This window comes from Hemitrygon akajei, chromosome 26 (genome assembly GCF_048418815.1).
Source record: "Hemitrygon akajei chromosome 26, sHemAka1.3, whole genome shotgun sequence".
Taxonomy (NCBI): domain Eukaryota; kingdom Metazoa; phylum Chordata; class Chondrichthyes; order Myliobatiformes; family Dasyatidae; genus Hemitrygon; species Hemitrygon akajei.
The window spans coordinates 35,495,398-35,515,965 of record NC_133149.1 but is presented as its reverse complement, the minus strand read 5'-3'; the positions used below and the strand labels follow the sequence as shown (position 1 = coordinate 35,515,965).

At 42.2% G+C, this 20,568-nt stretch overlaps 1 protein-coding gene across 3 annotated transcripts in view; it reads right to left on the bottom strand.

Moving 5' to 3' along the window:
• The window catches only part of LOC140716866 (cell surface glycoprotein MUC18-like), a 135,946-nt gene that overhangs the window by 11,842 nt on the left and 103,536 nt on the right, over positions 1 to 20,568 (bottom strand). For all 3 annotated transcript variants that reach the window (XM_073029862.1, XM_073029861.1, XM_073029863.1), the window contains 8 exons: positions 18,868 to 18,938; positions 17,602 to 17,698; positions 15,758 to 15,940; positions 8,508 to 8,629; positions 6,714 to 6,882; positions 2,326 to 2,450; positions 1,195 to 1,333; positions 434 to 555 (listed from right to left, as the gene is read on the bottom strand). In XM_073029862.1, the coding sequence (XP_072885963.1) occupies positions 434 to 555; positions 1,195 to 1,333; positions 2,326 to 2,450; positions 6,714 to 6,882; positions 8,508 to 8,629; positions 15,758 to 15,940; positions 17,602 to 17,698; positions 18,868 to 18,938 (1,028 nt within the window). The remainder of the gene's footprint in view (positions 1 to 433; positions 556 to 1,194; positions 1,334 to 2,325; positions 2,451 to 6,713; positions 6,883 to 8,507; positions 8,630 to 15,757; positions 15,941 to 17,601; positions 17,699 to 18,867; positions 18,939 to 20,568) is intronic.

Here is a 20,568-nt window from a genome sequence, read left to right as displayed (position 1 = left end):
AAATACTGATGTGTACACCAAGTCTAATGAGGATTTCAAAATATAGCATCCAGTGGCATCTGTTCTCACAACTGTCTAGCTGGTGCCAAGCCAATGTGAGACGTTTTGTTTCCTGTAACAACATCTCACTGCTCTCAGGTTGTAAAAAAAATCATTTGCTCCTTCATTTGGTAGTAAAGATAATCACATACTTTTTTTTATTATGGTGGGGTTTAAAGGATCGATTGAGAGGCAGCACGGCATGCAGTGTGCCAGCAAATTTTTTTTAACGTTCCATAGGTTTGCCACCCCTAGATAAACCTTAGTAGTCAGACATAAATCCCTTCCCCACTACACCAGAGGCTTGTTCATTCTTCGACAGGCTTTGATTTATATTAATTCACTGTCTTTTCCAGGTAATTGTATCAAGTGGACTTGTTCACTATTTACATACCGGCTTCTTTTCTGCATTACATGTAACCTTTGGCAATGGATAACCTTTGAACACACATGTCAGGTTCACATGGGGTCCATTTCTCTGGAACATCTTCTTGGTGCAGTTCACTTGAGGTGGCCCTGCAAAAAGAAATACTCAGGGGTTCACGCCTTGGGCTGCTGAATCAACACGCCAAATGTTATACTCCCCAAGTCCTTCATGTTGAAAGACATTTTCTTAGCACCAGCATCTTGCAGCACCTAAGCCATTCTATACATGCAAGGGTAAATAGAGGGAGTATAGTAGGATTTGAACCAGAGTTATCCAGCCAAGTTTGCATTGTCCCTATCTGTATTCGATCTCATTCCTTTACCAGCAGAAAATGGACCATAATCAGAAGAGTTTAGGATGTGTTGGGTATTAAATTGAGAGTGAATAATATCAGAATTTTCCAGGAAGGGGTATGGACCCTATCAGAGTCAAGCAGAATATATTAGAAACAGGCCCTTCACACCTCCATCTCCATGCTGTCCACTGTACCCCATTTATCAGTATTTGCTTTGTAGCATTCTAAGCCTTGGCAATTTAAGTCTGGGCCCAGTTACTTCTCACAGGTGGTGAGAGCACATGCCTCCACCACCTCCTCATGTAACACATTCCAGACTGCAGCCACTCTCTGCGTGAAAAAAATTCCCCCTCAGATTCCCTCCAAACTTCCCACCTCTCAAATTAACTCTGTAGAATATGCTGTGGTGATCTTGCAGGCAGGATGTTCATACCTTTCACCACAATGCTGATGGTTTTTTGCCGGTTTAGGCTCGGAACGCCCGGAATTGTGGCTTTGCAGCTGTAGTTTCCAGCATCATCAAATGTAACTACCGGCAGGTTGAGCAGATTTCCAGAGCTAACTGTTGTCTTCTGAAACAGAATGATAATGTAACAGAATGATTCAGAAATTCTGCAAAGTTAAGAACTTTAAATATTAAAGGATTGTAATATATCATGGCAATAACAAATGGGATTAAAATTTGATACATTTACTGGGATTTAAAAGCCTATATTCTGGGATATATAGAACCTTCTTCAGTTGCTGTAGTACACTGGATTATAGAATAGATGCCCTGGTTATAAAGTGAGAAATGTATGCCGACACTTGGGGTCATAGAGAGCAAGGGAAAAGGAATCATGCATGATATCAGAGCAAGAGAAATTGCTGAACTCTTATTGTGGACAGATAGAAAATCAAGTTGTGATTCTGAGGAATCAGAATGGATTTAATTAAAGCAAATTACATTTGACAAATCTGTCAAGCTTGCAGCTTCAATATGCTGGCTGGATAACAGTAGATAAAATAGATTCCTGTTCAGAATGTGGACTCCTGGAATAGCCTGCTATTTTAGCATGTACTGAGGGGTGAATATTAGAAAGTAATCAGGGTATAGCAGGGTATAAATAAATAGGCCATTTTCAGGATGGCAAAGCCTAATCAATGTGAATTAACTGTGTGTGTGTGTTTGCAAGGGAGAGAGAAGAGGGAGGGTATGAAATTCCCACAAAAAGTGACACTACCCCTCTGCATCTTTGATTCTCTCCCTCTTCCATCATTCACATTTTCTGACCTCCTCCTCCTACCTCTTCCCACAGACTCGCTTTAGCCTTGCCCACCTCTGTTCACATCTCTATCTCCTAACTCTGTCCATTCTCCAGCTTTGCCACACTGATCTACACCATCCTAAAACACATTTCCAGAATCAATAGCTTATGAGTGTATTTAACTACTCCTTAAACTGTTACATCAAACGCTAAAAGAGACAAGAAGTAGTTTCGACATATAAATGGTATAAATGGCTCTAAATTCTTGGCAACATTGGAACAAACAATGAGCATCATCTTAGAGGCTTCATTCATACCTTATGTTTTGTCCAGATCACAGATGCCTGTTGGGATGCCTCCATTTCACAAGATATATTTATATTTCTGTCACCGTCAGTGAAAATGTATGGAGCTTCTGGTTTCAATACAATGGGATCCAGATCTGTTTGAAAGGAGCATAAGAAGGAGAGAAGGTCTCTGTCTATTTTTTTGTGATTAAACTGTTGTCATCTCTTAATTGACAGGTGAATCAAGAATCTCGTATTTCATTATAAAACCAACGTGTTTGACTCTAATTCAGCTAATAGAACAGATATCAATAGACAATAGGTGCAGAAGTAGACCATTCGGCCCTTCGAGCCTGCACCGCCATTTTGAGATCATGGCTGATCAACTACTATCAATACCCGGTTCCTGCCTTGTCCTCATATCCCTTGATTCCCCTATCCATAAGATACCTATCTAGCTCCTTCTTGAAAGCATCCAGAAAATTGGCCTCCACTACCTTCCGAGGCAGTGCATTCCAGACCCCCACAACTCTCTGGGAGAAGAAGTTTTTCCTTAACTCTGTCCTAAATGACCTACCCCTTATTCTCAAACCATGCCCTCTGGTACTGGACTCTCCCAGCATCTGGAACATATTTCCTGCCTCTATCTTGTCCAATCCCTTAATAATCTTATATGTTTCAATCAGATCCCCTCTCAATCTCCTTAATTCCAGCGTGTACAAGCCCAGTCTCTCTAACCTCTCTGCGAAAGACAGTCCAGACATCCCAAGAATTAACCTCGTGAATCTATGCTGCACTTCCTCTACAGCCAGGATGTCCTTCCTTAACCCTGGAGACCAAAACTGTACACAATACTCCAGGTGTGGTCTCACCAGGGCTCTGTACAAATGCAAGAGGGTTTCCTTGCTCTTGTACTCAATTCCCTTTGTAATAAAGGCCAACATTCCATTAGCCTTCTTCACTGCCTGCTGCACTTGCTCATTCACCTTCAGTGACTGATGAACAAGGACTCCTATATCTCTTTGTATTTCTCCCTTACCTAACTCTACACTGTTCAGATAATAATCTGCCTTCCTGTTCTTACTCCCAAAGTGGATAACCTCACACTTATTCACATTAAACGTCATCTGCCAAGTATCTGCCCACTCACCCAGCCTATCCAAGTCACCCTGAATTCTCCTAACATCCTCATCACATGTCACACTGCCACCCAGCTTAGTGTCATCAGCAAATTTGCTGATGTTATTTTCAATGCCTTCATTGAGGGGATCTGATTGAAACATATAAGATTATTAAGGGATTGGACAAGATAGAGGCAGGAAATATGTTCCAGATGCTGGGAGAGTCCAGTACCAGAGGGCATGGTTTGAGAATAAGGGGTAGGTCATTTAGGACAGAGTTAAGGAAAAACTTTTTCTCCCAGAGAGTTATGGGGGTCTGGAATGCACTGCCTCAGAAGGTAGTGGAGGCCAATTCTCTGGATGCTTTCAAGAAGGAGCTAGATAGGTATCTTATGGATAGGGGAATCAAGGGATATGGGGACAAGGCAGGAACCGGGTATTGATAGTAGATGATCAGCCATGATCTCAGAATGGTGGTGCAGGCTCGAAGGGCCGAATGGTCTACTTCTGTGTCTATTGTCTATTCATCCAAATCGTTGACGTAAATTGTAAACAGCTGTGGTCCCAATATCCTTGGTACATTCTCGATGCTGGGGAGGCTAGTGCCCATGATGGAAAAAGCTGAGTTTGTAACCCTCTGCAGCTTTATCCAGTCCTGTGCAGTCCCCGTCCCCCCCCACAGACAGTAACACAAACAAGTTAGATTGCTCTCCATAGTACACCTGTAGACATTTGCTAGTGTCTTTGGTGATATACCAAATCTCCTCAAGCTGTAAACGCATCAATATGTTGGGCCCAGGATACATCTTCAGATATGTTGACACTTGAAACTGCTCACCCTTTCCATTGCTAATCACTTGATGAGGACTGGTGTGTGTTCCCTCGACTTCCCCCTCCCTGAAGTCCACAATCAATTCTTTGCTCTTACTGGCGTAGAGTGCAAGGTTGTTGTTTTGATGCCACTCAACCAGCTGATCTAACTCATTCCTGTACACCACTTCATCACCACCTGAAATTCTGCCAACAACAGTTGTGTCGTCAGCAAATTTATAGATGGTGTTTGAGAGAAAGGGAGAAGACATTGGCTTTAGGAGGTTGGGTATGAGTGTATCACTTGATTAGGAATAACTCTTGGGGAGAGGGGGAACAGGGAGGGCAAAGAGATGCTATGAGATAGACCTAGAAGGTAAGGTTAAGGAAAATCCCAAGAGGTTCTATAGCTAAATAAGGAGTAGAAGGATGGTTAGGGAGATGGTAGTTCTCCTTATTATCAGCAGGGCTGCTTGTATCTCAAGCTGCAGGAGATAGGAGAATATTCATATTACCAGAGAGGAGGTATTTGCAGCATTACAACACAATCAGGTGAATTAATTCTCAGGGCTTGACCAAATGTATACTTGGACTTTGTGGGAGGGGAAAGCCTTGTGGAGACATTTGCTTCATCATTAGCCACTGGTGAACTTACCAAGGAATGGAAAGTGCTAATGCTGGTCCCTGTTTATGAAGTGTAGCAAGGACAAACCAGGGAACTGTAGACCAGTCAACCCGACATCTATAGTAGAGAAGTTACTGGAGAGAATTCTATGGGGCAGGATCTACCAGCATTTGGATAGATAGTCTTATTATAAGGAGTCAGCATAGTTTTGTGGATGGGGTGGCATGTTAGTGTAGTGATTAGTGAAATGCTTTACAGCAGCAGCAGTCACTGAAAAGGGTTCGATTCCCACCGCTGTTTGTAAGGAGTTTGTATATTCTCACTGTGACCGCGTAGGTTTTCAGGTGCTCTGGTTTCCTCCCAAATTCCAAAAACATAGGAAGTAGAGGATGGTGATTGAAGGTTGTTTCTCAGAATGGAGGCCGGTGACACAGGTCGGTGCTGGAACCCTTGTTATTCATTATTTATTTAAATGATTTGGATGTAAATGTACAAGCCTCGATCAGCAAGTTTGTGGATGATCAAAATTAGGAGCTGTTATTGATTGTAAAGAAGGCTATGATAGATTTCAGGGGGATCTTAATCAGTTAGGGAAGTAGCTGAGGAGCGGCAAATGGATTTCAATACAGGTAAGTGTGAGCTGATGCATTTTGGAAAGTCAAAGGAGTAATTGACTTATGCTATGAATGGTAGGGTACTGGGAGTGAAATGGAACAGAGGAACATACGAGTTCAATTGCTTAGTTTATTGAAAGCAGCATCACAGATAGACAGGATGGTGAAAAATGCATTTAGTATGCTGGTATTCATCAATCAGGTTTTTGTGTGTAGGAGATGGGACATTACTGTATGTTGCAGTTGTACAAGTCATTGGTGAAACCACACTTGGAGTACTGTGTACAGTTTTGGTCACCCTGTTAAAGGAAGGATGTGGCTAAACTGCAAAAGAGTGCAGGAAAGATTTACAAGGATGTCGCCAGGACAAGAGGGCCTGAGTTATAGGGACAGTTTGGACAGGCTACATTTTATTTCTTGACACACAAGAAAATGAAGGGCGACCTTATAGAAATGTCAAAAAATTATGAGAGCATGGAGAAGATGGATGGTAACGGTTTAGGGGAATCCAAAGCTGGGGAAACAGATTTAGTGTGAGAGGGGAAAGAGTTATAAGGGACTTAAGAGGCAATATTTTTCATGCAGAGGGTGGTGAGTATATGGAATGAACTGCTTGAGAAAATGTTGAGGCAGGTACAATAGTATCATATAAGAAGCACTTGGACAGTTTATGGGCCAAATACGGGGAATTGAAGCACCGTGATCACCATGGGCTTGGATCATAGAGCCTATATTTGATCTGTATTGCTCTCTGATTCAATGATTCCAATGCATCAGCAAGGTAGATTTTCACTGTCCCAGCACACACTACACCCTCCACTGCTCCCATCCACTCCAAAGGCTCAAAAAGATTCAAAGGTTAATTTATTATTTAAGTATGTATGCAGTATACAACTCTGAGATTCTTCTTCTCCAGATAGCCACCAAATAAAGAAAACCATAGTAGCCATTTAAAGGAAAACATCAAACCCCAACCCCTTCCTACACAAATGGCAACATGATCATCAAAACCCCCTAGGCAAAAAAAATTGCACAATGGCAACAACAGCATCAAGTCCTTCCTCCACGCAGAAAAACAAATTGTGTAAACTGCAAGAACATCAAACCCCAAACCCTCTTCCCCCTCACTTTGAATCCACTTGGGAAGACATGTTACTTATAAAACAGACACACCAATGGAACTGGATTACAGTTCAGTGTTTTTGGGTGAGAATGCGGTGGAAAAGAGGAGTGAAAGTATATACCTACAATTGACTATTAGTGTCCTGTTGTTAATGATTTCTTCTGTTGTCTCAAGGTCCAGAACTCTGCAGCCATAAACACCACTGTCATTTCGGGTCAGTCCTGTAAACGTTACTGTGTTTTGCAAGATGGTTATCCAAGGAGGTTCATTTTGAATGTCCTCAATCTTTCCTTCCTGTTTATTAGAAGGGAAGTCAAGTTTTTTTAATTAATTTTCATTCTATCTAATTAGCCTGAGAATGCTTAGAATGCTTAAATGTTTAAAGGCATTGCAGTGTCAGGAACACAGGCTTGACCATTCATTTGGGATGTAGTCCATTGAAACCATTTCTATAGGGTCTGCCTCTTACCCTGTGAGGAACTTGTGTGTCAAACTGTGGGCTGCTGAAATTGGGTAGAACATACAAGGAAGTGTGATATTTAAGGGAAATGAACAGTAATGCATGACAATTATTAAATGTTATTTAACCTCAGCTTCTGCTTGCTTAATATTGAACACAGTGATCTCAAAAAAGGCACATTTCCACTTCTCCAACAGAGTAATGTTCTTTCACCCAATAAACATGAAGCAACACTTTTGGAATCCAGGTACAAGAATCCAGGTACAATATCATACAATAATGCACAATTAGATTTGTATATTAATCTATACTGAATTACTCAACCTTGTAGTTCTACGTGGTTATTACAAATTCACACAGTGGTTTAGGTGGTATTGATGCAAGGCTTCGAACAGTCCGGACAGTTCATCATTAGGGTGGCAGCTAATTACCCAGTCATGTAACCCAGAGTGTGAGGATAATAGCTGTCCCCTTGTGTTCTAAACTTGATTCATCCATAACTTTCGCGCTTGTGATTCTTCAGTCTCTTTGAAGAGAGGCTGAGAAAGTGCCAGGTTAAACTAGACTAGATACAAATCATTAGAATAATTTATTTTTAGTGTGAGTATGATTGCAATCATTTAGGCCAATCAGCATCACTTGTACAAAATAATGAATATACCCTAGTTATCTACACCAGTGATTTACCTTGCTACACAAGCTATACTAATTTCAGTCTTTTAACAGTCTGCCAGCCTTTGCTGATTATGTTTATTTGTATTGTTTGTTATTTCTCGGTCCTAAAGGATTAGTGATATACAGTATGTGGGCAGCACGGTAGTGTAACGCTATTACAGTGCCATCAACCCGGGTTCAAATCCCACCGCTGTCTTAAGGAGTTTCATAAACATCAGAAAATCTGTAGATGTTGGAAATCCAAAGCGACACACACAAAATGCTGAGGAACTCAACATTTTCTGTAAGGAGCTTGTATGTTCTCCCTGTGACAGTGTGGGTTTCCTCCAGATGCTCCAGTTTCCTCTCATATTCCAAAAACGCATCAGTTAGCAGGTTAATTGGTCACATGGGTATAACTGGGTGGTGCGGACTCATTGGGCCAGCATAAATCTCTGTTACCCTGCTGTATCTCTAAATGTGCGGTATTTATTAACTGTTGCAGTCTTGAGAGGGAACGATATCAATAGTCATATCACCTCCATTTTAATTGGCCACTGTCTGAATACCTTTTGAGCCCTGAGTGATCACAATGACTCATTTCAAATTAATGCTTAATTCAATTTTTTACATCAAAGAAATGCTCTAAAGGCCGTGTAAGTGGAACCTGTGGTACAGTGCTGCACCCACCCAGCTCCAGGGTTTTTTTTTTCTCTAAAAACAAACCATTCTGTTGAACTTCTGAGCTGTTCTACTTACAGATTAAGAGTAACAAACACAATTCCGTCCTCATAATGCTCCTCACCTGCTCTCTGAAAAAGGTATAGTCAACACTAGATGAGCCATCGGCTTGGCACTCCATGGTCACGTTGTCCATCTCTCTCACCACACTGGGGTGAATCAGTATTTCCACATTCTCTGTTGGATCTAGTGAGGAACAAAAGGAAATAGGGACTAGAATACAGTACTCACTGTAATAAAATACTGATACTGAGCATTATGACGTAACAAATAAATTTGACTCGTAAGGAAGGCATTCATTTCACTGGAATATGTTTCATTTATCCTCTGGAACTTCTGCCATCTCCAAAGAGATCCTGTCATTAAACATATATTTACCTCCCCTCCCCCAGCTTTCCGCAGGAATTGCTCCCTCCGCAATTTCCTTGTTTACTCGTCCCTCCCCACTAACCTCCCTCTAGGTGCTTATCCCTGCAGGTGGCCTAAGTGCTACACCTGCCCTTACACCTCCTCCCTCACCTCCATTCAGGGCCCCAGACAGTCCTTTCAGGTGAGGCAACACTTCACCTGTGAATCTGCTGCGGTTGTCTATTGTGTCCAGTGCTCCTGCCGTGGCCTCCTCTACACAGGTGAGTCCCGTCATAAATTGTGGGATCGCTTTGTCGAGCACCTTCACTCCATCTGCCAAAAGCAGAACTTTCTGCTGCCCAAACATTTTAATTCCCATTCCCATTCTGACATATTGGTCCATGGCCTCCTCTTGTACAAAGATGAGGCCACCCTCAAGGTGGAGGAGCAACACCTTATATTTCACCTGGGTACCCTCCAACCTGATGGCATAAATATCGATTTCTCCTTCCAGTAAAAAAATTCTCTCCCCCCGACCTCTCACCTCTTCTCACCTGCCTATCACTCACTCCATTTCCCTTTTTCCTACGGTCCACTCTCCTCTCCTATCAGTTTTCGTCTTCTCCGGCCCTTGACCTTTCCCACCCACTTGGCTTCACCTATCACCTTCCAGCCAGCCTCCTCTCCCTCCCCCCACCTTTTTATTCTGATATCATCCTTCTTCCTTCTCAGTCATGAAGAAGGGTTTTGGTCCAAAATATCGACTGTTTATTCATTTCCACAGATGCTGCCTGACCTGCTGGGTTCCTCCAGCATTTTGTGGGTGTTGCTGTTTCAGTTATTCACTTGTTCCAGTTGGATCAGAAATTATTACTAACAATTCATTAGGGACCAGCTGACATAAAGTACCTCGCACTTTATATCAACCTATCAATCTTCAAGCCATGCCACTCAGGGACTTGTGTTAATATTATTTTGTGACTCTATGTGTTGTGTGTGACTATAGACAATAGACAATTGACAATAGGTGCAGAAGTAGACCATTCGGCCCTTCGAGCCTGCACCGCCATTTTGAGATCATGGCTGATCAATTCCTATCAATACCCGGTTCCTGCCTTGTCCCCATATCCCTTGATTCCCCTATCCATAAGATACCTATCCAGCTCCTCCTTGAAAGCATCCAGAGAATTGGCCTCCACTACCTTCCGAGGCAGTGCATTCCAGACCCCCACAATTCTCTGGGAGAAGAAGTTTTTCCTTAACTCTGTCCTAAATGACCTACCCCTTATTCTCAAACCATGCCCTCTGGTACTGGACTCTCCCAGCATCTGGAACATATTTCCTGCCTCTATCTTGTCCAATCCCTTAATAATCTTATATGTTTCAATCAGATCCCCTCTCAATCTCCTTAATTCCATCGTGTACAAGCCCAGTCTCTCTAACCTCTCTGTATAAGACAGTCCAGACATCCCAGGAATTAACCTCGTGAATCTACGCTGCACTTCCTCTACAGCCAGGATGTCCTTCCTTAACCCTGGAGACCAAAACTGTACACAATACTCCAGGTGTGGTCTCACCAGGGCTCTGTACAAATGCAAGAGGATTTCCTTGCTCTTGTACTCAATTCCCTTTGTAATAAAGGCCAACATTCCATTAGCCTTCTTCACTGCCTGCTGCACTTGCTCATTCACCTTCAGTGACTGATGAACAAGGACTCCGAGATCTCTTTGTATTACTCCCTTACCCAACACTACACCGTTCAGATAATAATCTGCCTTCCTGTTCTTACTCCCAAAGTGGATAACCTCACACTTATTCACATTAAACGCCATCTGCCAAGTATCTGCCCACTCACCCAGCCTATCCAAGTCACCCTGAATTCTCCTAACATCCTCATCACGTCACACTGCCACCCAGCTTAGTATCATCAGCAAATTTGCTGATGTTATTTTCTATGCCTTCATCCAAATCGTTAACGTAAATGGTAAACAGCTGTGGTCCCAATACCGAGCCCTGTGGCACCCCACTAGTCACCACCTGCCATTCCGAGAAACACCCATTCACCACTACCCTTTGCTTTCTATCTGCCAACCAGTTTTCTATCCATGTCAATGCCTTCCCCCGATGCCCTGAGCTTTGATTTTACCCACCAATCTTCTATGTGGGACCTTATCAAATGCCTTCTGGAAATCGAGGTACACTACATCCACTGGATCTCCTCCGTCTAACTTCCTGGTTACATCCTCGAAAAACTCCAACAGATTAGTCAAGCATGATTTACCCTTGGTAAATCCATGCTGGCTCGGCCCAATCCTATCACTGCTATCTAGATATGCCACTATTTCATCCTTAATAATGGACTCTAGCATCTTTCCCACCACCGATGTCAGGCTGACAGGTCGATAGTTCTCTGTTTTCTCCCTCCCTCCTTTCTTAAAAAGTGGGATAACATTAGCCATTCTCCAATCCTCAGGAACTGATCCTGAATCTAAGGAACATTGGAAAATGATTACCAATGCATCTGCAATTTCCAGGGCCACCTCCTTTAGTACCCTAGGGTGCAGACCATCTGAACCTGGGGATTTGTCAGCCTTCAGTCCCATCAGTCTTCTCATCACCGTTTCCTTCCGAATGTCAATCTGTTTCATTTCCTCTGTTACCCTATGTCCTTGGCCCATCCATACATCTGGGAGATTGCTTGTGTCTTCCTTAGTGAAAACAGATCTAAAGTACTCATTAAATTCTTCTGCCATTTCTCTGTTTCCCATAACAATTTCACCCAATTCATTCTTCAAGGGCCCAACATTGTTCTTAACTATCTGCTTTCTCTTCACATACCTAAAAAAGCTTTTGCTATCTTCCTTTATATTCCTGGCTAGCTTGCGTTCGTACCTAATTTTTTTCTCCCCGTATTGTCTTTTTAGTTAAGTTCTGTTGTTCCTTAAAAACTTCCCAATCATCTGTCCTCCCAATCACCTTAGCTCTGTCATATTTCCTTTTTTTTTAATGCTATGCAGTCTCTGACTTCCTTTGTCAACCACTGAGGCCCCTTTCCCCCCTTTGAATCCTTCCTTCTCTGGGGGATGAACTGATTTTGCACCTTGTGCATTATTCCTAAGAATACCTGCCATTGCTGTTCCACTGTCTTTTCTGCTAGGCTATCCGCCCAGTCAACTTTGGCCAGCTCCTCCCTCATGGCTCCATAGTTTCCCCTGTTCATCTGCAACACTGACACCTCCGAGCTGCCCTTATCCTTCTCAAATTGCAGATAAAAGCTTATCATATTGTGATCACTACTTCCTAATGGCTCCTTTACTGCGAGATCGCTTATCAAATCCTGTTCATTACATAACACTAAATCCAGAATAGTCTTGTCCCTGGTCGGCTCTCGTACAAGTTGTTCCAAGAATGCATCCCGTAGGCACTCTACAAACTCCCTATCCTGTGGTCCAGCACCAACCTGATTCTCCCAGTTCACCTGCATGTTGAAATCCCCCATAACTACTGCGACATTACCTTTGCCACATGCCAATGTTAACTCCCTATTCAACTTGCACCCAATATCCATGCTACTGTTTGGTGGCCTGTAGACAACACCCATTTGGGTCCTTTTGCCTTTACTGTTCCTCAGTTCTATCCACACAGACTCTACTTCTCCTGACCCTATGTCCCCCCTTGCAAAGGACTGAATCTCATTCCTCACCAACAGGACCACCCCACCCCCTCTGCCCACATTTCTGTCCCTACGATAGCACGTATACCCTTGTACATTCATTTCCAAGGTCTGATCTCCCTGCAGCCATGTCTCCGTTATCCCAACAACATCATAGTTACCCATTCGCACCTGGGCTTCAAGCTCATCCGCCTTATTCCTGACACTTTGCGCATTCAGATATAGAATTTTTAACCCATTTCTCCTCTCTCTGTTTGAATCGCTGCCTATTGTGCTTAACCCAGCTCCCCGAACTCCCATCGGGCTATACGCCCTTAGAATTTTGTTGTCCTTCCTACATTTACTATATGTTCTGTGTTTTGCACCTTGGCCCCAGAGGAACGATGTTTCACTTAGCTGTCTACATGTGTATGGTTGAATGGCAATAAACTTGAATTTGAAAAACAATGCATTTCTTAGTACATTCGTACTTCCTCCTCTGCACTGTATTTAAGAGATTTTAGAACATAGTTTCAAGTATTATCTGTGGAATGTTCTGATTTAACATTGGGAAACTTAAAATCAGCATTTATTGAGGCACATAATTATTGTCTGATGATTCAGTAACTCCTCCAATGGCCATAAAATTCAGCCTATTTTTGCACATTAACTTCTTTATGTGACATTGAATTTAGTGTACAGTCACACAGAAAGAAATTTAGATGTGAAGTGGTCTGAATTAAGTACCTAGAATGTAGACCAAACAGAAATAGCACAATACTGCTTTCTGCCACAAGATGGAGGCCACTTAAGAAAATTCATCAATGACCTAAGGCTTAACCTGTGCCATGTCAGCACATTGTGCTTCAGCCCTACTGTGTATTTAAATGATACTCACTGGGGCTGAATATCTGGACAGCAGAGGGATCTCATAAGCTGTGGCAGATGAAGCCATAGGTAGTGCAATCAGTCACTAAAGAGATACCTTGATCAAACCTTTTAAGCTATAACATAATTTATAATTGCAAAATAATTCATGTCCTCTGCCTTGGAAACAGAAAAGAAACTTGCCAGACGTGATGGCAATTAGAGACCTTGGCCGCAGGCTCTATCTACTGTGAGGCAGATAAACCTCTGAACTGGAATATAAAGATAAACTTCTGAAGCTCTGAGCCAGACTTGCCCATTTAGGGCCAAAGCATAGCCTTGGAACCAAGCAGCACAGACCATCGAGTGATAGGGGTCCAGTGTCATATTGCTTAGTGACGAGCATACCATTCAGCCAGGCCATGAGGACCTCTCGAAGGTGTGAACAGAAACCTAGTTGGCCAACAGGAAATGGAGAGAGGTGTAAATGTATCTTGCTGTAACTGGCAAGTTGTTATGAAGTGTAATGTGCTGAGCTGCTACTTTTCATGGCATGTCTACCCTGTGTTTGTATACCAATGACAACAAGCTTGAACTTGAGAGTATGAGTGGTTTGCCACAGAGATCAGTGTTGAGGCCTCAACACTTTTCAGTTTCTCTGAAACTGTAAAGCTCAGTTCAAAGTTGAAAGTAAATTCATTATCAAAGTCCATACGTATACGTCACAATATACCGCACTACATTCTACATGCCGTTTTCTTTTTACCACCTCAATGTAAATACATAGGACGTTATCAGTCTGGATGGCATGCAGAACAAAACCTTTTCACTGTATGTGGCAACAGTAAGCCAGTATCAATTTATGTATATGATTTGGATGAAAGTACTGAAAGAACACAAAGATAGTTAGGAAAACAAATTGTGAAAAGGACAGAAAGAGGGTTCAAAAGGTATAGAAATAGGTCAAGTGAATGCACTAAGATCCAGCAAATAGAATATATTGTTGAAATTTATGGAATTGTCCATTTTGACAGGAAAGATTAAGAAGTATTTAATCTAAATGGTGAGAAATTGCAGAGTTCAGCTATCTGGAGGGATCTGAATCTACTAGTGCATGGGTTCGTCATCGTGTACTGTGTCGTATGACGTGGGTGATCACGGTCTTTCCATCACCGCAATCGTTCTTTGCAAGTTTTTCTACAGAAGTGATTTGTTATTGTCTTCTTCTGGGCAGTGTCTTTACAAGACGAGTGACCCCAGTCATTATCAATGTACTTGCCAGGCGTCAGTGGTTACATAACCAGGGCTTGTGATATGCACCAGCTGCTCATACGACCATCCACCGCCTGCTACCATGGCTTCAAGTGACCCTGATCGGGGGCTAAGCAGGTGCTACACCTTGTCCAAGGGTGACCTTCAGGCCAGTGGAGGGAATGAGCGCCTTACACCTCCTTTGGTAGACATATCTCCATCCCTCCACCCATATGGGGGTATGTGGATACAGCAAATAATTTCAGAAAGCTAACAGAATATTATTGTTTATTGCTTGGAAAAATGAATATGCAAGTAGTGAGGTTATGCTTCAGTTCTATAAGGCACCAATGAAATAAAATCTGGTATATGGTCTCTTTATTTAATAAAGGGTGAAAATATGATGCAAGCAGTTTACCAGACTAATAGAGGGGAAAAAGTGAAATGTCTAATGAAGAAAGGATAAACGAGTTGTATTTGTATCTGCTTGGAAGGGTGAGAGGAGACTTGATTGAAAAACAAGATCCTGAGGAGCTGATATGGAGAAGATGTTTTCTCCCGAGGTAGAATCTAAAAGTTGGAATCACAATTTTAAAATTGAGGTCACCTCCAGATCTGGCTTGATACTTTTTCTCTTAAAGGGTTATGAGTCTCTGGAACCCTCTTCCTCAAAGGCAGTCTTCCAATTTTTAAGGGAAAGGTAGATAGCTTATCTGATTGATTCCTATATATCACTAGTAATTTTCAACTCTTTGTTGAAAGAATCTATGACATCACAAGGAAAGTGCGCTAGTGTCTTTACAAAATTTGAGAGAGCATTCGGTGACATACCAAATCTCTTCAACCTCCTAACACAGGGGCTCATCTGCCTTCTTCATAAATGCATCAGTATGTTGGACCCAGGTTAGATCCCTGTGACGTTGACATCCGGGAACTTGAAGCTGCTCACCCTTTCCACTGTTGACTCTGCGATGAGGTCCAGTGTGTACTTTCCTGACCTCCCCATTGTGATGTTCCTTGGTCTTGCTGACATTGAGTGTTGGTCTCTGCAACATTGTGCTGTTTTGTACTTGTCATCGTACTGTTAGTATTTATTATGACTGTGTGCTTATAGCTATGGCTTTGTGAGACAGGTAAAGGCAATATTACACTAACTCCAGGTTTAGATCTTCTCTGTGATGCTCATCAATACTCACATAAGATTGAGAATTTGATCTTGTCAGACTCCATCATCTTGTCCACTCTGTGTGGCATCCTGTAGCTCACCTCACAGTAAAACATAGAATCTTTGTCCTCTTTTTTAGGCAGGTAATGAAGTTTACTACTGATCGTTTTAAGGCCGTTGGCTTCTTCTATTGACTGAACTGTTGCGAACGTCTCTAAAGAAAAATATACATTGGGAGAGAGATTAGGTGTCTGTCATGGTTAAACTCATCAGAATCAGGTTTAATATCACCGGCATATGTCGTGAAATTGGTTAATGAAATACATGATAAACATAGAGAAAAAACTGAATTATAGTAAGTATATATACAGTGCCCATAAAAAAAATTCAACCCCCCCCAGAAGTTTTCATGTTTTATTGTTTTGCTGTGAACATATTGGCTTTTGATTTTCCTAAATTGCAACAGTGACCAAGTGTCAGCAAGTACTTTAGACAGGAAGTGCTGAAAGACACCAGAAAATTCCAGTTTTCTAATGGTGAGCACTGAAATTTGTAATGTGCTTGAGAAAGAAACCTCATTAACGTGAGTCAATTAGCTACTTTTCAAGTACAGGCAGTCCCCGGGTTACGTACAAGTTCCGTCCTGAGTCCGTCTTTAAGTCGGATTTGTATGTAAGTCGGAATAAGTACATCTGGTATTATTTAGCGTCAGTTCGTCAAACGTTTGTCTTAGTATATAGTATATATTTTACCTTTCTATGCATAAAAAACACTTAAGAAACTATGTATTCCAATAATTAAACCACTACATTGCTTATTAATAATTGTAGCTTTCATCGGGGCAGGGCCTTTCACATGCTCCATTATTCTCACTTTATCCTTTAAAATTGTTCCGATCGTTGACCGACTGTAGCCTTTTCCAATGACCGATGGCGTTTCACCTCTTTCCAAACGCTTTATTATTTCCACTTAATTTCCTATCGCGATCGCTTCCTGTCAATGGAACAGAAACACTGCAGGCGGCGGGTCCCGAGCTGCGCCAGTTCTCGAGGTCTGCTGGGTCCTAAGGACCACCGCACTGAGACAGGCTAAATGGGACAAGTGGGGGCTGTGCTGGATTTGGGTATTTGATCCTCCACAATATTCCGCGTGGTTATTTAAACTGGAGGTGGCAGTGTTTTTTTTTTAACAAAGTTGAGTTGCGAGCTCAACATCAACCCAGCACGGGAGCGGTCTGTCACCGCCAGCCGACCGGAATGGGGGTGGGGGAGGGTGCAGCCGGGGTCAGGGTGAATCTTACTAAGAAAATTTTAAGCCAAATACAAAGTTAAACACTCAACATAGTGTCAATGGCAATGACTTAAAATGGCGGATGGCGTCGCGATCTGACTTAAAATGGCGGACGGCGTTCTCCTTCCTTGGTTTGTAAGTACGAGTTGTCCATAAGCCGGATGTTTGTAAGTCGGGGACTACCTGTACTCATTTATCTTAATTAAGTGGAAACTCTGCTGCTACCAAGACAGAATAGGGTTTGCTTGAGATTCATTCATCAATCCTGGCCACATATTTGACAGTATCCAAAATAAGAAGACCAACCAGCTGATACTTCATTTAAATAAATGATCTGCTTCTTCAGTTGCTTCTCACCTGTGAACTAGTTATCTCCAGATATGCATGCACCTTGTTCAAACCTTTACAGTAGCATGGAAATCCCACGTGTACAACTGCACACACCTGATTCGATTTCAAACCCCCAATGGTGATTGTAGATTTAGCAATTCAATGCAGCTTATTTCTTCACTATTTGCAGGTCGCATGTCCCAGAGATGGTTGTGGTAGGAAAGGGGATGAGAAGAGGCATAAAATGTTACGTACTTTCCTTTGTTTCATCTGTGAGATGCAGAGGCGTGCGGTCTTTGTACCAGGTGATATTAGGAGCAGGGTAACCATTCCTTGTGACACAACTGGCAACCTAATAGAGACACAGATATTCCATGATCAATAGAAAAAAAATTAGACTGTTTAGAAATTTACCAATATGCACAAAATGCCCTTAAATTTCCAGATGCTTTGAAATGAGCATAATTGCATGCTCTCTCTAGCTTTCTACCACAAACTTTATGTGGATACAAGAACAATCTTCTGGGTTTGCACATAGGCACAAAGGATTGAACTTCAGTCAGCGAGTAGCTGAAACAACAAGTAAACCGAGTTAATAGACAGCAGCCCCAATTTTATTACACTTTAATGCAAATTGCAGACTTCTGCATTGGACCAGATGTCCCTACAAAGGACTGTGAGAACGGCTGAGAGGATCATAGGGGTCTCCCTACCATCCATCAGGGACATTTATCAGGAGCGCTGTGCACACAGGGCCCTTAGTATTATTTGGGATCCCACCTATCCATCCAGCATCCTCTTTGACTTTCTACCATCAGGCAGGAGACTCCGATGCATAAAAACAAGAACTGTCAGGATGGGAAACAGTTTCCCCCCTCAGGCCATTAGACTTCTGAAGTTCCTGCTGCATCGCATTCAAAGTGTCACCGGTTAATCTGTTCTGTACCTTACAAAATTTAATTTATGCACTTTAGTTTGTTTATTTATGTGTAATTCATCTGTAAATTTTATCCTTACTTTCCTAAGTTATTGTGTGTCATGTGCACTACTGTGCTTTACATCCAGGTCCGGAGAAATGCTGTCTCATTTGACAGTATACATGTACTGTATATAGTTAAATGACAATAAACTTCATTTAAGTATTTCACCCATTTTGTTTTCAAAAATATGATGGCCCGCTATCTACTTGCGACACATAACTTGACTAAACTATATTCCTTAAAACAGATGCTCAAAATTTGTGGGGTTAGGATTATAGGAACAGGTATTCATCTACTTAGCTCCTTACAGTACTAACATTCAATGATACCATTGCTGATTTGTGATAAATCTGTGTCAGTTAATGACAAAACTCAAGACTCTGTGGAAAGAAAGGTCTCTTTTTATAATGGTACTGAAAGAGAACCTGTACTGAAGTTTGCTTTTAAACTCAAAGGGATGTGAATACCTCTGAAATTACTTTGCACAATAAAAATGTCTAAATATAAACACAACTAAGTGCCAGCCATTAGCCTTCCATACCTCCTCTGGTCTTGAGGCCATTACTGATATGGTTTTTTCAATTTTTGTTATCTCAGGCATGTCTGGTGCACCTGCCAAAAGAATCAGTAAATGTTGGTTACACAGAAGCAAACATTACAGCTAAATACAGCTGTATCAACCTTAATGCAGCTATAAAAAATGAAGCTTTGCTCTTGAAAACCAAAGCAAAAATTGCAGCAGCTAAAAATCTGAAGTAAAAACAGAAAATGCTGCAAGCAGTAAGCAGGTCGGGCAGCATCTACACAAAGAGGAAAACAGTTAACGTTTCAGGGCATCGGTCCTGAAATGTTAACTTTGCTTTCCTTTTCACAGATGCTGCCTGACCTGCTAAGTATTTCCAACAATTTTTGTTTTCATGAAAGCTTATATATGAACTGTTTACAACCAACCAGCCACAAGAAAGCAGTTGTAAAGTCTGTAGGGGGTTTCCCCAGGTTGCAACAGGCTTCTGATCCTGAGTTGGACAATCAAGGTCAGGGGGTGCGCAAAAAGAGCTACCTTTCAGTCAGGGCCATGGTCAAGTTTTAAAAGGCAGAGCTTTGCGGCAGTTTCTATGAGTTGAGGAGCGACCAATCAGCAAGAGGCAGTGCATAAAAAGAGTTACCTTTCAGTTAGGGCTGCGATCAAGATTTAAAAGGCAGAGCTTTGCGGCAGTTTCTATGAGTTGAGGAGCGACCAATCAGCAAGAGGCAGTGCGTAAAAAGAGTTACCTTTCAGTTAGGGCTGCGATCAAGATTTAAAAGGCAGAGCTTTGCGGCAGTTTCTATGAGTTGAGGAGCGACCAATCAGCAAGAGGCAGTGCGTAAAAAGAGTTACCTTTCAGTTAGGGCTGCGATCAAGATTTAAAAGGCAGAGCTTTGCGGCAGTTTTGTCCGAGTTGAGGAGCGACCAATCAGCAAGAGGCTGTGCATAAAAAGAGCTACCTTTCAAACAGGGCCCGCGATCAAGATTTAAAGGCAGAGTTTTGCAGCAGTTGCTCTGAATTAAGGAGCAACCAATCAGGAAGAGGCATTAGAAAGGCAAATAAAAATTACACAAGTGCAAGCAGAGCAGCCATTGTTGTGAGTGTTTTGAGTGGCTTGACCCATCAGGCTTGGGTGAGGTAAAAATATCTGGTAAGTTTCTCTCTTCCTGTTCTAATTTCTTCATCCTTATCTGTTAGGCCATCGTAGTTTAGTGAAAATGGGCTCCTGAGCCAGTGTTTTCCACTCTGTGCGACATGTGGGAATTTTGGGAGACCTCCACTCTCCCAGAGAAACACATCTGCAGCAGGTGCACCAAGCTGCAGCTTCTGATAGAACATGTATATTAAGGAGCTGGAGTTGCAGCTTGGTGACCTTTGATTCATATGAGAGAATGAGGTGGTGATTGATAGGAGCTACAGAGAGGTGGTCACCCCTAGATTGCAGGAGACAGGTAACTGGGTGACTGTCAGGAGGAGGGGAAATGCACAGCCAGTGCAGAGTATACCTGTGGCAGTTCCCCTCAAGTATATAACTTTAGATACTATTGAGGGGAACGACCTACCGGGAGTGCCAAAGTGACTGGGTCTCTGACACAGAGTCTGCTGCTGTGGCTCAGAAGAACAGAGACATGAAGAGGAATGCAGTGTTGATAGGAGATTCTTTACTCAGAGGAACAGAGACAAGGTTCTGTGAGCATGATAGACACCCGGATGGG